Below are 17,629 nucleotides of genomic sequence, written 5' to 3' on the forward strand. Positions count from 1 at the left end.
TAAATCAATAGCTCACCGGTTTCAGTAACTAAGAGGATGTTTCTAGCCTCAATCAAAAGCCACTAAATAAACCGGCTTTTACGATTTGCGCGAACAATTTGTTTATTGGTGTCCCACAGGAACTATGCTATTTTCAGAGAGTCCTTCCCAGATTCTTAAATCATCTCCATACTAAATTTTATCTAATCGGTTCAGCGGTTTAAACATGAATTGTAATATTTTTTTGATAAAAAATGCATTTGTAATACAAGGGTTTTTTTGCTGACTGTACTTGTATTGTCACCCAAACTACATTTGCATGAAATTTCAAGTCCATGCCATTAACTGTTGAAAAGTTCCGTCCTATGGAGACGATCCTGGCCGGACCATCAGGATGTCACTACCAGATTATTGTACGTCACGCAATTTACATAAGTATACCAAATTTCAAGTCAATATCCAACTACTGGAAGTTGGTCGAATTTAACTCGAGAGATTTGATTACAGACAGACAGACAGACAACGGGACAGGTGAAACTAAATAAAAGCTTGTAAAAAAAGCAGATAGACAGAGTTTCTTTTGCATTTGTATTAGTTAGGATGATATTATGTTAAGTCTTCATCAGATATTTCGGAGCGGCCAGCCGGCCAAGGTGGTCAAAAATATTGGCACATGCACTTTAATATTAAGGTATTAGAGTTCATGTTTCGATATTTTTGATCACCTTGGCCGCTCCGTAATATCAGATGGCAACTGTATCTCTTCTATATATACCTGGTAACATACCTACATTATTATGTATAGCCGTTTAAAGACGTATGATTTGGAGAAGTGTGTTTCAGAAACCACGATTTATCATGATTCAGTATCAAATTTACCACGAGCTTTACGGTAAAGGAAAACTTCGTGAGACAACCTGCACAAACCTGCGAAGCAATTAAATGTTAAAGGGTTCCGCGTCAAAAATTTGATACTTACTTAGTTACGATGAAAGTGGCAACCTCATTAAATTTTTACTCTGTAATGTCGTGCTCTAACTTATGTACAGCAGATCCGACTATATCGGCTTCGCTCGCTGCGCTCGCTCGATCCGCGGCGAAAAATGTCTATTCATTCGAATAGATTGGATTCAGATTACCACGTCGTACATTATCACTACGTACATCACAGCGCGCGCAATATTTTGTACGCCCTGATAATGCGCGACCATGATAATGTACGGCATGATAATTTAAGCTAGAATTAACTTCAAGGGTTTTGTAGTCGGTTCCATTTTATGTTATTTTTTAGAATCGGTTTTACTTTTTGTTTTTTTTTTTTAAATATCATGTATATCATGGGACCTTGACACCAATTGACCTAGTCCTAAACTAAGCAAAGCTTGAAAGAAACTGGTCAACACATGCAGTGGGCTCGGCAACAAACAACCCATCACGCCATCTCAGGAACCCCAGGTGCACTACCTGGCTTGTATCTGGGTTGTCTTACCTGAGTTGTTTACGCCCGCTTATACAAGCTGGAGAGCAGCAATGGTGGGGGGTGGGGGTGGGGGGCGAGTTCTCACTTAGCTGTGGTCTGATGCACATGTTGTAGCTCCGCTAAGCGGTTGACTATTGTGTGGAGGACTTGTTACCACGTAACTACTTATGTTTGTTGGTAGTTTAATGACATAAGACTTAATTAGTATTCCTACAACTAATAATTACATTCGTACATATTATTTCGTATTACTACTATCCTACTACAATCGAAAGTGGTCCTGATTCTGAGTAGGAAAACGAAATTTCATCCAAATGTAAAAAAAAAGTCATTTGAACAACTTTTTCTGAAAACGCCCAGCTTACGAGTATATACTATCCAATCATTTTCTACTATCATGAGGTTTGTAAAAAAAAGACTATTTAATAATAAAAATATATATTTATACATTTATATCTTCAGTCACTGTTTTTCTTTTCCTCTTGTAGAATTCAATACGCTCTTCAAGACTCGCTGAAAAATAAAATCAGAATTGTAATATCGTGAGCTGTTTTGCAACTTTGACATTAGAGCCAACTGTGACGTCAAACAGACCTGGATACTAACGCCATCTGTACTTGAAGGGTTTAGGTAATGAGAGCTAAAAGACAAGCGAAATATCGCTAGATGGCGCTAGTAACGTGAGGTTTTTTGACGTTACGGTCTTTCTTGCAATGAGGGCTATCGTTTTTTGTCTCACTAGATGGCGCACTGTTGCGTGAGGTTTTTAAGTATGGCTTTCAAAGTCTGTTATTACGGGCGTGAAAACAAAGTTTAGATTAAAATCATATTTAATACAACTTAAAACCGTACGATAAAAATATCGAGCATGCCACAGTGTTCCATAGTCCCCGTTATGTTCGGAAAAAGGGAGGACAAATGTTTCCGAAAGACAAAACTGTCTCAAAACACAGACATTCATTGCCCCGGAACGCATATTTGCCATAATTAATTTCAGATATTGCAAAATATTCACAAAATTATTCTAATTATAAATAAACCCACGTAGCTCACCCAAAAACTATGAGATTTGACATTTCGGAGACCTCACGCTACACTAGCGCCTCTAGTGGCGAATTCATACGCGATAGCCCTCATTGGCTCATTTAGTTGTTAGCCAATAACAAGCAAGACTGTAACGTCAAAAGAAACCTCACGATACTAACGCCATCTAGCGATATTTTGCCTGTCTTTTAGCCCTCATTAACTGTCTAAATGTAAGATTGGTTTTTGGAATACTTTTGTATTTTTTATTTCAACTCCAAATTTTTGTTACTTTTACGGTCATCCCGTAAAACCCATATCGAAAATACAAACTGAAATATTATCAGAAATTCAGATTCAGATATTCAGAGATTTATTATGTGTATATGGGTGGGTTATTTTATGGGTTTTACGGGATGACCGTAAAAGTAAAATAAAAAATTGGAGTTGCAATAAAAAATACCACAAGATTCCAAAAAAACAATCTTAATTTGATTGCTTAATAACGTCATCTCTTGTCCGGGTGAGCGGTTAGTTTTCAATGGAAGTGCTGACAGTTTCTCGATGAGAGCTACAGCATAGATGTCGCTAGTGTCGCTGCTTAAGTGACTAAATAAGAAACAAACAAGCTGAGATATGTGGTGCATAGGAGAAATTCGTGTCTGTACCGCTGTCCAGTGGTGGTGTAACGGTATAGCACGCGGCACGGAATGCCGAGGACCTGGGTTCGATTCCCAGCACTGGTCTTATTTTTCTGGTTTTTCTGTGCATCTATATTTCACAAATCCAACAAAATCTCAAATGTCATAAAAATGGCAAACAGACCTCACGACACTAACGACATCTAGCAATTACTTTACAAAACCCTGATAATTGGTTAATCATACGGTTCAAAGTGAAAATAGTCGCAAGAGCAGGCAATATCAAAAGTTCGGTGTGTACGTTACGTATATAAGCAGGCAGCGGTCAAATCAAGATCATCAATAAAACATTAAATTAACAAAATCAAAAAACCCGACTGCTAAAACTAAAAGGAAGAAAATAAGTCTAGTGGTCTAGAACTCTGTTAAGTAGCGTATTTAAAGTTCAACAGTCGGGACCCATTAGCATACATCGTTATCGCGGGGGCAAAAACGATTTGACAGCACTGAAAGATTATGACAAATAAGCATAACAGAAGTGACACTTAAATCGAGCAACATTTTATGCCTACGTACGACACACCTACGAGTTCAAAACTTATTAACTTTATTTCTAACATCAGACCTCCATACTTGACTTGATTGATAATACATACTTAATTAAAAAGATTAACTACGGAATCGCAACGCAATCTCTTCAGTCACTTTTCCTATTTGACATTGTCATTTATTATAATATTTTTCACCTATGATGAGTTCTGTGACGTTTCGAGTTTGACAGTTTTAGAGATGTACCATTTATCGAGTGAACTATCGATTTTTCTAAGAGTTATTAGTGCCTATTTTTGGAGAAGTTGCATTATATTTAAAAAATATATTTTTTTCCAGTTTTCACCGGGCTATCGTTTTCTCGTTCTCGCACGAAATAAACCCTCAAACAAAATACAAACTCCCGACTCTGGGAGTTCAAAATAGTCTTTTTCGACCGTTTCGGCATTTTGCCAACAAATAACAACAAACTTAACGAGAAACAGTAACGAAAGTCAATAACAGAAATGAACAATAACAAAATACTAATCAAAGAAAATGCAACGGAAACTGAACTCTTATACAAGGCAGACGCACTCGTGCTGTCAGTGATAGGTACTGACATGCACTGGCCACAAGAGGCACAAGATGGTTGCAGCCGTGTTCAAAATAGCCGTGTTTACAAAATCTTGCAAGTTTTGTTTAAATTTTTTATATATCTTAGTGTTTATTGTTATTGAATAATGAACCGCGCCAATTGCCGATAATGTTGTGTCACGTCACTACTCTGTTCCTTTTCACACATTGCGTCATTTAAAACAATAAATATTGTTCTATCGTATTCGATGGAGTCTATTTAATGGACACTGATATTGCTATATATTTTTAAAAAGTACAGTTTTTCATTTTTTTGATTATTTTGCTACAAAATAGAAATATTTTCTAAAAAATATTTTTCGAACATAGGATGCGTAATCGTTGATCGGAGGAAAAATACAATAATTATTTGTAATAATAATTGTGTTCACAACATAATTACCGAGTGCTTTAAAAAATGACGCGAAGGAAAAAAACGTGCTATGAATTTGTGGATTTGTGGATAAAGGATTACCCCGAATTACAGGCTCGCGATAAAAAAATATATTGATCTAAAGTATACTTACAACAAGTTTCCCTTTTTAACAACGGCTTATACACCTTGGATTTGACCCCTTGTAACAAACAGTCAGCATGGGCTAATATACTGTCTGTTTCTAACTCATCGGCGTTGACAACTTTCATCTCACTCCTGCTTAAATTCTCGTATTCCTTTTCTAGCTGTCGCAACGAATCTTGAATCATGGTTGATCTGAAAAATAAAATTATTTTAATTTTATATCCTTACCTAATTTATAGTCTCCCAACGCATTAGGCAAGTTATGGACTACATTACAGTTTTTACCTATTGTTAAAAAAAAAACGGAAAATTAGGGTTCCGTTTTCACCATTTTGGCTAGAGAACACTAAAAACCCGCCAATATGGCTTTGGATCAACAAAAGGGCGGTTACAGGGGTTGAGGCCATGGAGGTCAACCCACCAATAAAATTGCATTAAATCTCCGCTCCTCTTACGTAGACAGGGAACCGGTTACTAGCTTAAGCATTCAAGGTGCGACCACATGCAGACGCTACACGCTCGTTTCCAGCGTCAAATCTGGTCACGTGACATATAGCAATAAAGCTGAAAATGTTGAGCTTTATGGCTGGAAAAAAACCTCTTCAACTTCGGAAAAAACACTGTTGATTCACTCCAATTTATTTTATTTGTACCATCAGCCAAATAAGGGGTCTATCAATTTTTAAACAACTTCCTATTAAATTAATATTTCGCTAAAGTCGAACTTTCAAGTTGACAGATACGTCTATTGGCATTATTTTTTTGTGACATGCAAACGATTTTCAACTTTAGGGTGATAGACCACATATTTGGCTGATGGTACCACTGCCACTAAAGGGGGTTAATAAATTAGCTTCCAAGACCAAGATCATTCCTGGAAGCAGCCATCTTGTACAATACAAGCTTCAGTAAAAAGCATATTACTGAAGCTTATTTTCACAATCGCGTTCTTTTCCCAATATTAATTGACACAGAAACAAAAGTCGACGGAGCTCCACTATCCTACTTTTGTGTAGTTTTGGCCCGTCGGGCCGATGCAAAGCTAACATAACCTAATAGTACATTGTGTCTTAAGGGCGGTAAATAAGGAATTACGAACGAGAGTCTATTAGAAGCCCGAAGTCGAAGACTGAGGGCTTTAATGAGTCGATGTTCGTAATTCTAGTACCGCCCGTGCGACATACAATGTTTTTCATCACATTTGCGAGTAAAATTTTATATTTGTAAAAGAAAAAATATAATTGTTTCAAATATTGGCGATACCTTAGGCTGCGCATTTGGCTGCGCCACCCTACCCCTCCCGCAGCATGTGCATGAGCCGCGTGTGCGTGTGGGCCAGCGGCCAGCGGCCAGCGCGCGCAGCAGCAGTAGTACGGGCATTGACTCATTTACCGACCACGGGTTTCATGACAAGCACATTAAGGTCGAGGGTTTTATTTGGGGGGTTGCAACCAAGGTAGCCTGCATGTTACGACACTGTTTACGAGCAAGTGTGATGAAAACCTATTTATGTTTCTGTGTCGATTAAACTTCGGAAAAACCCGATTGTGAAAATAAGCTTCAATAAAAAAGTATAGTTCTGTACAAGGCATTAAAGAATCCTACTCCAAAACCGGGTATTGTACTATGAATTATTTTTCCTAGTACATTACCGGGCCATGACGTTGGTTTTATGCACGGGGAACAAGGGGGAAAAACCGACCAACTCCGTTCCGCATTACCCCCTCGCTCCGCTCCGCTATCTAGCTAGCCTATGTACAGACACAGTCCGCAACTCAGCTCCGTTTTTAACCCCCGACGCAAACCGCTGCTTAAAAAACGGTGACGGCACGGAATCGCAGTGACGCACCGTATGCGCACCGTTTTTATCGCATGCTCTCCACGCCGCTGCTTAAAATACGGAATCGCAGTGACGTGTCGTAAACTTCAGGTCTTTACCGAACAAAAGTCGTGACGTTTACGGCTCGTCACTGCGATTCCGCACCGTTTGCGTATTTTAAGCAGCGGTGGGTGTGGAAAGCATGCAAAAAAAAAACGGTGCGCATACGGTGCGTCACTGCGATTCCGTGCCGTCACCGAGGAATGTGTTTTTGATGAACCAAATAGAAAAGCCGTAAACAAACGACACCAACTTGATATTATACAAAGTCCAAGCGCCCTGCAGTTGGGTTATTACTGTCCTCAGCTCTTCTTTGTCGTAGATCCATCTCTGTGTGTCTTCTAAACCGTAGCTGCAGTGGAATAGATTCAGAGGTACGTCTAGGGCCATGCTGTATTGAGGTTTCCTGAAAATAGAAAGAAAAAAACGGGCAAGTGCGAGTCGAACTCGCGCACCGAGGGTTCCGTGCACATTTATTGGTATGTAAGTAAACGTGAATCGTGTCATTAAGTTATTTCTCGCTTTTTTCGAGTGGGTTAATACATCCAGTGTATGCAGAGCCCTACTCTTAAGCAAAATGTACGCAGTGTGGGGTCAGATTATATTGGTCATTGATATTTACAGACAGACATAAAAAATCAAGATTTTCAGACTTTTCTAGTTGGTTGTGTTATAATAGCTACCTTCATACCAAATTTCAAGATTTTAAGTTCACGGGAAGTACCCTGTAGGTTTTGATTCCCTTGCGAGTTTCGAAAATTTGCGGAAATTTGCAGCATAAACGGCTGAATCTTTTGATTGCGTTGGCTTAGAAGTTTGATTTTTTCACGGCTCCAAGGGACAGTAGACCTCAGTATTTGATATAAATTTCAGCTTGATACCTCCACGCGTTCCCGAGAAAAAGGGTCTTGACAGACAGACAAACAGACAGACGGACAAAAAGTGATCCTGTAAGGGTCCCGTTTTTTCCTTTTGAGATACGGAACCCTAAAAACAGTGAAATTATGAAAAACAAGCGAAATCAATGTAAAGTCGAACCATTTGATTCGTGACACCCTAGAACATTCTCGCAGTAAGTGTCATAATAAATTCTCTTGTCAAGCTATGCAATGTCACTATGAATTTTTATACGAAAAGGTTCCACAGTGGGGTCAGGATTCAGTTGCTTCGAGTGTCTATCAGCTGCTTCATCATCCCAGCCTATATACGTCCCACTGCTGGGCACAGGCCTCCTCTCAGAACAAGAGGGCTTGGGCCATAGTCAAGAACTCTGTCAAGAAGCTCATTTAAGGTTCAACTGTCGGGACTCATTAAGTACCAAGATTTTTTGAGCTGGTTACGTTTTGATTGGGTCCCGACTGTTGAACCTTAAATGAGCTTCTTGACAGAGTTCTAGATCACTAGATTTATTTTCATCCTTTTAATTTTTAAGGCAGTCGGGTTTTTTGATTTTTTAAATTTAATGTTTTTTATTTTATACTTTTTTGATATTTCTGTGAAAATAGTACATTAAGGGGCTGTTTCACCATCCATTGATTAGCGTTAACCGACGGTTAAATGTGATGCCGTCTCCGTCTATTCGAACAAAACAAATAGAGACGGAATCACACAATCAAACAGCCCCTAAAAGTATTATTAACATGGGCTAATTATTACCTTTCATTTGATTCCCATATTGTTACAATACTAAATATTTTTTTATTCCTTCGCCATATTTTTTTTCGCAGACGCCATATTGAAATATTACCCTATGTATAAATACCCTATGTCACTTCGACAGTTATGACGTATCCAATGATACCTCATATGTTACAATCCGTCCAGCCGTTCAGGCTGCAGCGAGGACCAAAGAAATGGACATACATACCCACATACATACATACATACATACTTACTTACATACATACTTACATACATACATACATACATACGCTCGAAAAACATAACCCTCCTTCGGGCTGTCGGGTAAAAAGAGGGGTGTTATAAGTTTGACACCATTGTCTGTCTGTCTGAACCGGTGATACACCTTTGGCCTCATCTGCACTTAACATCAGGTCAATCACGATCAGTTTTATGTAAAAAAAAAGTTCCTCCACCTCCACCCTGCAAGAACGCACATAAATCCATCTATCACCACCACCACACTACACTGACGCGTGTCTAATATCTGGTAGCATGGTTTACGGTTGTGTTGCTCTGAAGATGAGCTCTGGTCGAGTTCCGAACGCGTCAGTGTAGTGTGGTGGTGGTGATAGATGGATTTGTGTGATTTGTGTGTGTTCTTTCTTACAGTGCGGAGATGAAGGAACTGCATGAACGCGTATCTTGCATGTAGCTATCATAAGGTCGCGGGTGAGCAAAGTAATTGTTTTAGTTCATTAATATAGACCTCCGCAAACTAACGCCTGATTCAATAAATTATTTAGTATAGTTCGTTTATTTGTATAGGATTATATACCTGGGATACTTTTCGATGTCCAGCAGCTCCTTGACTATATCAGGAGACTCCTTGCCTTGTCCAATGAGTATTAGTACTCCCATGATACATCGTATTTGATGCCACAGGAAAGCATTCCCTTCTATTAGAAGATAGTACATTTTGTATGCTGTAAACAAAAATATAAGTTTCATTACATTTTTAACACAAACATTTTTTGCTGACTGTACGGTCCAGGAAACTGAATCATGCAGGATGGAACCATTGTGCTACTAATATCATGTTGACATCCCATACATTTGCCAAAGAAATCAGCGAAAGCGAAATTGATTACGAAAAGGTTCACCCTGGTACATGAATGAGTTTCCTCCTCGACTGGAATCTGCCTTGTGTTTTAATTTACATATGTACGAGAACACCAAATTTAAAGCCAATCAATTCCAGAAAGTGTGTCAAAATGAACTGGCAAGATTTCTGGTAAAATTTTAATTTTTAATACAACCATTTTTTTGCTGACTTTACTTTTTGTTGACTATACTTGCATTTTTATCTAAACTACATTGATATTTGACCCATCGCGTACAGAACCCAAAAAAATACTTACGACTCTCCCCGTCGCCATCTACCGGCAACACCTCCGCACTAATGATCTCACGCACGAACTGAGTGACTCCATTGCCGACGTCCATCTTGCAAAGATGGCGGAAGTCATGCGAGCCAATCAAGTGCGAGCAGGCGGCGCGCATAGCAGCGACATCTAGCGAGCCGCGCGGGAAGTAATACTTGTACTGGCGCTTCTTGCAATCGAATCTGTGTAGAGTTAATGATTTTAAATTAATTATTGAATCAGGCGTTACTATGCGGTCCATATCAATGAACTATAACCTAACCAACAAAAAGTTGAATATCTCAAAAACGGCTAAACCGATTTTGATAAAACATGTCTAAGAACCATCGCTAGAAACCCTGATTTCAAATAAAAAAAAACCGCACTCAAATCGGTCCACCCGTTTATAGGCTACGGTGCCACAGACAGACAGACAGGCAGACAAATAGCACATAGCGGTTAAACTTATAACACCCCTCTTTTTGCGTCGGGGGTTAAAAACATTCACTTTTCTCACCCGCGACCCGCACCTCCCTACACCTCCACACTGTAAGAACACACACAAATCACACAAACACATCTATCACCACCACCACACTACACTGACGCGTTTCGAACTCAACCACAGCATATCTCCAAAGTAACACAACCATTCACCATGCTACGAGATGTTAGTCTTACAAACATCTCACTCTAGCTTGCTGACATGCTTAGATGGGCATTTTCACTTTAAATGGCTCTAAATTATACTTTTTCTGAATTTGTAATTCCGGTTTCTCCTTACTCACTCATGACCTTAATTGATTTCTATTGATTTTTGAAAAAAAAATGTCCCCAATTTTCCATAAAATTATGTGTCCATTTCGTAACAACCCATATAAACTGCATGAAAAAAAGTCACAAAATTAACAAAAAATAGGTACACTTTTTTCTTCATCCAAATCAATAATGCTCGTGATTCTGAGTAAGGAGAACCCAGAATTACTAATTCTGAAAGAATACAATTTAGAGCCATTTAAAACGAAAATGCCCAGATAATTAATTATTGGTGCTACCTTGCACTATATTCTGGTTTATCATCCGGTATGGGCATCCAAGCTACAGCTCTAATATCCTTCGGTAGAAGCCTGTTCAGGATCTTGCAGTACGGGATCTCTTTTGATAAGTCACTGTCTTCAGGATTCTGTGTGCTCCGGAGGGATATCGAAATAACCTGGAAAATTGAGGTTTCCAATGTTAAATATAAAAGTTAGATAGATACACAACTTTTTATCCCGATATTCCTACGGGAATGGGATAAAATCATGAATTCTCTGCTGGGTATCATCAACAGCCTACAGCAGTCCACTGCTGGACATAGGCCTCTTCCATGGCGCGCCACAACACTCTGTTTTCAGCCCCTCGCATCCATCCGCCGCCAGCGACCCTCTTAAGGTCGTCCGTCCATCGTACCTCCGGACACCCTATATATATTAGTTATGCATGTGTGCGGGCTGCGACCCGTATTAGCGTTACCCGCAACGGAATAAATCAGTGTGCATCTAACTGACTTTGTCATTGGTCGTTTACCCTACCATATATATATCTAACACATTCCAAAAAATTTTTTTTATTATAAATAAAGGTTATCAATCGTTTACAGTTTCATATTGGATTCACAACATCAGCATGCTGAGATGACTAAAATTATTTAGTGAAACATGAAATTGAAAACAAAACAATGTACTGTCTAGCGGACCCCAAACTAGGCTAACCTGTATGTTGGGGACCAGATGAGTTTCAAATAAATGAAATGAATAGTTAATGCAAATGTATTAGGACTGCTTCATTGCTAACTATAATTTATAACAAGGGTGTGTGATGCGAGTGTGCGCGTGCGCGTGTGCGTGTGTTGAGTGCGTGAGAATATTTATCAAATGCATGACTTCATCATAAGACAGTAGCAGCACCTTTTGATGTAATGTTGGCGCACCTTTGAGCACGGCCAGTCCTCAACACAATACAGAGTGCATATCTTGTTATATACAAAAGGGTGCAAAAATCTGGGAAATCGTTTGGCAAAGGCCGTTTTAACAAGTGGGGTTTTAGCAGACGTAAGTTTCCGTCTCCTATTTCGACGTGTGTAACAGCTTTCATAATATAAAGCTGCCGAACCCTAAGAACTGAGGCCTCATTATAAAGTGCATGCTATCTATATTTTGTCGTCAGACATCCCTCAGTGCTAAAAACGAAAGTCTTCAACCAGTGTGTCCAACCAATTTTAACCTACGGAGCCAAAAATGGACCATGACTGCCGGGCTAACCCACAGATGCAAGGTCCCTCAGCGAGCTATCTATATTCTTTGAAGGATAAAATTCAAAATCACTCTATCCGACAAAGAACCAAAGTCACCGACGTTGCTCTAAGATGATGACGATCCGACCGATTTCGGCCGTGGCGACCACCTCGACTCCTAGTTAGTTGTTTGGCGCTCATGCACTCTAAGATGGCTTACATAGCCTATCTTAGCTGTGAACGTAGGTCCGCATTGTCGGCACGTAGGCACAAAGAATTAGTTCGCTGAAGTGGCTTTGGGCTGGCCACGTCTGTCGCAGGACCGGTGAATAGTGGAGCAGACTAGTCCTCGAATGGAGACCACGGGCTGGGTTTAGAGTAAAAAATTTGGCATTGTTATTTGGAATCCAACGTCAATAAAAATTAAAAACCACTATGTGATATTTGAGAATTCCTACAGGTATTTAGTAAAATCCTGGAAAATTTAATTTAACTCCTGGATCTAAAGATCAACGCGTGCGAAACCGAGGTGAAGCACTAGTTGTGCAAACCCCCCCCCCCCCCTCTTATTGCATCCAAGGTTAAAAAGTTTAAGTGTTATGATTTGCACTAACCTGCCCAAAAGAACTAACTCCCTTATCAGTCCTCCCACACCGATGGTACTGAGATGTCTCCCGTTTCTCTATCAAGCAGGATTTCCTCAGAGCAAGAAACAGGTGGTGCTCAATGGTCTCCGAAGTATCCTCCTGGACAGCCAAGCCTTGGTAGTCCCAGCCGAAGTATAGGAAGTGGAGGAGGACTCGACGGTAGCGGCAACTGAAATCATAATTACCATCAGCCAAAAGATGTCCTCTGCTGGCTGGACATGCCTTTCACACTCATACAAAATAACATTAGCGACAGCGGGACGGCAAGATACAAACTTCGAATTTTGCACTTTGTAGTATAGGGCCAGGCTATCTCCTAAGAACAAACACAATGCCCACTCCTCTCGACTCCTGCAACCTTTACCAGGTCATCAGTCCACCTCGTGCGCATGCTGCATCTTCCGGTGTTAAAATCTAGATATCGTATATATTTCTGTGCTATAATTTTATAACACCAAGTGTTACCATCATTCTTTTGTTGCACCTTTTATAAGCTATGATATGATTCCTCCATTGATTTTATTTGGCAATAGTGAGCTGTGACGTCAGTGGGGTGACAATATTTACCGGAACGGATACACAGAGAAACACAGGGAAGCTTAAAGTTAGTTATCTTACAGACTGGCTAAAACCAAAAAGTCGTTTCTGGGAAATTTGCATACGTTTTTATAATAAAATTCCAAAAAATATTATAAATGAAACAGGTACAAAATTCAGATCTATTGTCAAGAAGACATTAATATCTAAGGCGTATTATAAAGTTAATGATTATGTCATGTACAGGGATATTTGGAAATTCCAATCCGCATAAGCAATCACTTGAAATAGCGAACCTACTGTGTTAAAAATAAAGTTGTGTTAAATACTTGTGATGTATACATAACATTTAATAATACTGTAAATCTGTTTAAAAAAATATACCTCGTTGAGTTTCTTGCCGGATTCTTCTCAACAGAGGTTTTTCCAAACAGGTGGTAGATTTTTTTTTGACATTCATAAGTGCTTGTTATAGCCTAAGGGGCTGTTTCACCATCCATTGATTAGCGTTAACCGATGGTTAAATGTGATGCCGTCTATGTCTATTCGAACAAAACAAATAGAGACGGCATCACACCTAACCGCCAATTAACACTAATCAATGGATGGTGAAACAGCCCCTTAATTGAATAAAGATATTTTGACTTTGACTTTGACTATAATACCGACATGTAAATAATAATAATAATTGGCCTTGACATCTTTTGCAGATGATCTAAGTAGCATCGCGACGACACTTGCGCTCGTGACTAAATAGGCCGATTTGGGACAGGATCCCCCGGCCGCACATGCGACAAGTGTACTCCCCCCCAGGTGGTCGGGGGTTGATGGCCTGCTCGAGACGCCTCGTGCGCATTTCCTTTAGCATGTGAAACACACGCTAAATACCGACATGTAAATACCGACGCGATATTTCTTGTACACGCCCATACAAACTGGTGTCAAGTCAAACTGAACTGAGAAGTTTCTATGGACGTATCGCGTGTCACAAAATATCATGTCGGTATTGTACGTCCGGTAAATAGTGTCACCCACGTCAGTGTATAATGTTCGTAGTTGCCAATGCAATTGCTAATTACTGAAATTTGAAACAACATGGCCATCTACCATCCCATCTACTTACTTGCTAAAGTCAAATGGTTTTTTCTTCTTACTTTCTCTTCATCGTCTCCAGACAAGTTTTTGCTAATTATATTCCTTAACTGGACATTATGAGCTTCTAATTGTAATATTCTTTCAACCAATTCCTGGAAGCAGAGACGTGTAAATGTTAAAATATGTTGTGTATAGGTTATGATTTTCAAAGTGGAATAAGTCGGGTAAGGTACATTTTTATCAAAATTTAATAGCTCTTCTTTAGTCAATTTTTTTTGCTTTTTAGGTTTCGATGGCACTTTATCCATTTGAATAGATAACTACAATAAATATTTTGTTTTTCATAAACCCCGCAATGTTTACAACTTTGACAGTTATTTTAGTTTATGACGTGACATCTGGAATCTGGAAAAGCTAAGGAAGCTGTGTCCATACAACTATTCGTACTTGACAGTTGAAGTTGAAATGTGGCAGACGCTTTACTGTAGAGCTTAGAATAGAGATAGAGGCGTTTGTTGTAGCAAAATTTCCGTTCGTATTTTTTCCCGAATGCTTTTTTCCCATTATGGTTTTTTACTGAAGCTTATTTTCACAGTAGCGTTTTTTTCCTATCAAAATCGACACAGACACAGTGTCGACGGAGCTCCGCTAACGCTGAGCACTTTTGTGTAGTTTTGGCTTTTCGGGCCGATGCAAACTTAACATAACCTAAACCTACCTGTTAATGTGTCGATTAAAATTGAAAAAAAAAAGCGATTGTGAGAATAAGCTTCAGTAAAAAAGCATATTGGGAAAAAAGCATTTCGGAAATAATGCGAATGGAAATTTTGCTTCAGGGAAATAACGATTCTGGTATATTGATCTAATAACCCTGTACACAAAATTGAAAATAATCATCTTTCTGACTTTTGTCTCGCCCTAGCTAGATAGGTACCCATCCTTTTCATGTCATGTTTTAAACAATAAATAACACAAGTTCTCTATATAATGTCCGAAATTACATCAAAACACCCTCTTTGCGTGACTACGCACACTAAAATTGTCCAAAACGGAATTGCCGGTGACGTATTCCTTTGTGACCATCAATTGGGGGACTTACTATTCAAAGGACCTTAATAATTCACGATATTCCATGTAAAAGGGTGTGGGGCGGTCAAAAGAACGTAGTTTCCTAAAAAAAAATAGGTTTTGGCGTTATTAAATAATGGTTATTAGTATAGGAAAGCTTACAAGTACCAATTGTATTACAACACCATCTAGCGGCTAATTGCTGAATTAATTGTTATGCCAAACTGCTTGGTTACTTCGCTACAGGGGTTACAAAACGTACACTTGCGTGTTTCATAACACTAAAGCTGTAACTTGAATCTCAAGAGTGATCCCTCTTGTTCCCAACCATTTGGGGAAGTTTATTAGTTCAATGGTTGCAACAGCTCCTACGTTACAAATTGTTTTTTTATTCAGTATGAAAAAAAATAACTGACTTTAAAAGGGAGTTTTAGAACCATCTAGCGTTGGATAGCAGAACTAAGAAAGACACTGGAGTCTTAAGCCATTCGAAGTAGTTTTCTGTAACATTTACAAGAGATGGCGCTACTAGTAATTTTTAAGCAACTATTACATTTTGTCTTATTAACCCCGACGCAAAAAGAGGGGGTAAGTTTGACCGCTATGTGTGTCTGTCTATGACACCGTAGCTCTTAAACGGGTGAACCGATTTGAATGCGGTTTTTTTTTAATTGAAAGAAGGTTTTCTAGCGATGGTTCTTAGACATGTTTTATCAAAATCAGTTCAGCCGTTTTAGAGATATTGAACTTTTCATCATGTCAGCCGAACACTGTCCACTGTTGGACATAGGCCTCCCCCATGTTTTAGTTATTTTATTACAACAAACGTATTATGTATTTTTGTTTCCATTCTATCTCCATAACTTTATAACCTAACCTAACCAACAAAAAGTTGGAAAACCCCCGACTTTGTCGCTTCAAAGGTCAATATCTCAAACACGGCAGCATCGATTTCGATGAAACATGTCTAAGAACCATCGCTAGAAAACCTGATTTCAAATATTAATAAAAACGAATTCTGATCGGTCCACGCACGGTGCCACAGACAGACAAACAGACACACATAGCGGTCAAACATTATATTATAACACCCGTCTTTCTGCGTCGGGTATTAAAAACACAAAACTCTAACAAGGAAGGATTATATACCGCATATCAACAAAGAACAAAATCGGTCAAGCGTGAGTTGGTCTTAGGGAAGAAATGAAAACTTTGTAATTTAACTATTAGCGAATGCAATTGAACTTAAACAAAACGCTACTTTGATTTTTTAATTTTGCGGCATACTTTTATCATTGTCTTTTTTATTTATTGTACGGAACCCTCGGTGCGCGAACCCGACTCGCACTTGGCTGGTTTTTTTACGCATCAAACTCATCACTAGGGTTGAGGTATTGTCAGGATTTTTCGTCCTTTGACAGGATTGCGGCCGGACTTCAGTAAAAAAAAATCATATGACAGATTTCGCATTTCCTCAGGGTTGAACCTTTGTGCACAATACAGATAGGTACTTATCTGTTTTGCGCTTTGTGCTCCTAATGTCATGTTGACATCCCACACATCTGCCAAAGAAGCGAAATTGGTTATGAAAAGGTTCCACCTTGGTACGTGTTTCAGTATCTTCGACTGTATCTTTATATCCGCTAATCAACTAAACCTGAAACTAAATCCAGCAAACAAGACACGGACTACCGCGGGGCCCCCAACAGGACCCACCCAATTATTTTTACATCAAAAACAGTCGCCCCGAGGCTGTTTCTTTAACGTTTAAAAGGCTAAAGAATACCTTTTTGTTCCACTTGGTGGCTAATTGCTTATTCGTTGAGTAAACGTGTGTACTGGATTATTTTTTTACTTGGATGCTCTTAAAAAACTTAGAAAACCAGCGGAGTGCGCGTCGGATTGTTTTGGTTAAGAAACTCAGATAAATTAAATTTTTGATACAAACTTTTGTATTTTCTGTTGAATGTAATTGCATTATCATCTAATCTACATTAATGTATTCCAAATTACAAGTCAGTCGGTATTTCCATGTCAAAGAAATGGGAAAGAGTGTCACCCATAATTTCTATACTCCGTTTAATTTAAGGTCTCAATTAACAGTCAAATTGTAACACACGTTTCTGGGTAGGTATGGACTAAAAATACCTATATGTACATTTATTAGCGGTATTTATTATAGAAGTTAACACAACTTTAATAGTTTCGTTGTTTCATTGAGAACCGTGTGCTACCGTTAAGTTTCAAATATTAAATTAAATTAAATCGAGTATATAT

The 17,629-nt window shown here is 38.9% G+C and overlaps 1 protein-coding gene across 1 annotated transcript; it reads right to left on the reverse strand.

Annotated features, from left to right (window-relative positions):
• Window positions 1-1,880: 1,880 nt before the first annotated feature.
• LOC141443674 (tRNA pseudouridine(38/39) synthase) lies at window positions 1,881-14,674 on the reverse strand. The gene is given in 10 exon segments (XM_074109020.1): window positions 1,881-1,972; window positions 4,815-4,999; window positions 6,940-7,092; window positions 9,145-9,292; window positions 9,728-9,933; window positions 10,786-10,943; window positions 12,620-12,821; window positions 14,313-14,343; window positions 14,346-14,436; window positions 14,518-14,674. Coding segments are annotated over 10 exon segments (1,320 nt in total). The 5' UTR covers window positions 14,593-14,674; the 3' UTR covers window positions 1,881-1,901.
• Between the last annotated feature and the right edge of the window lie 2,955 nt (window positions 14,675-17,629).

The sequence above is a fragment of the Choristoneura fumiferana genome, chromosome 28 (assembly GCF_025370935.1).
Source record: "Choristoneura fumiferana chromosome 28, NRCan_CFum_1, whole genome shotgun sequence".
Classification (NCBI taxonomy): Eukaryota; Metazoa; Arthropoda; class Insecta; order Lepidoptera; family Tortricidae; genus Choristoneura; species Choristoneura fumiferana.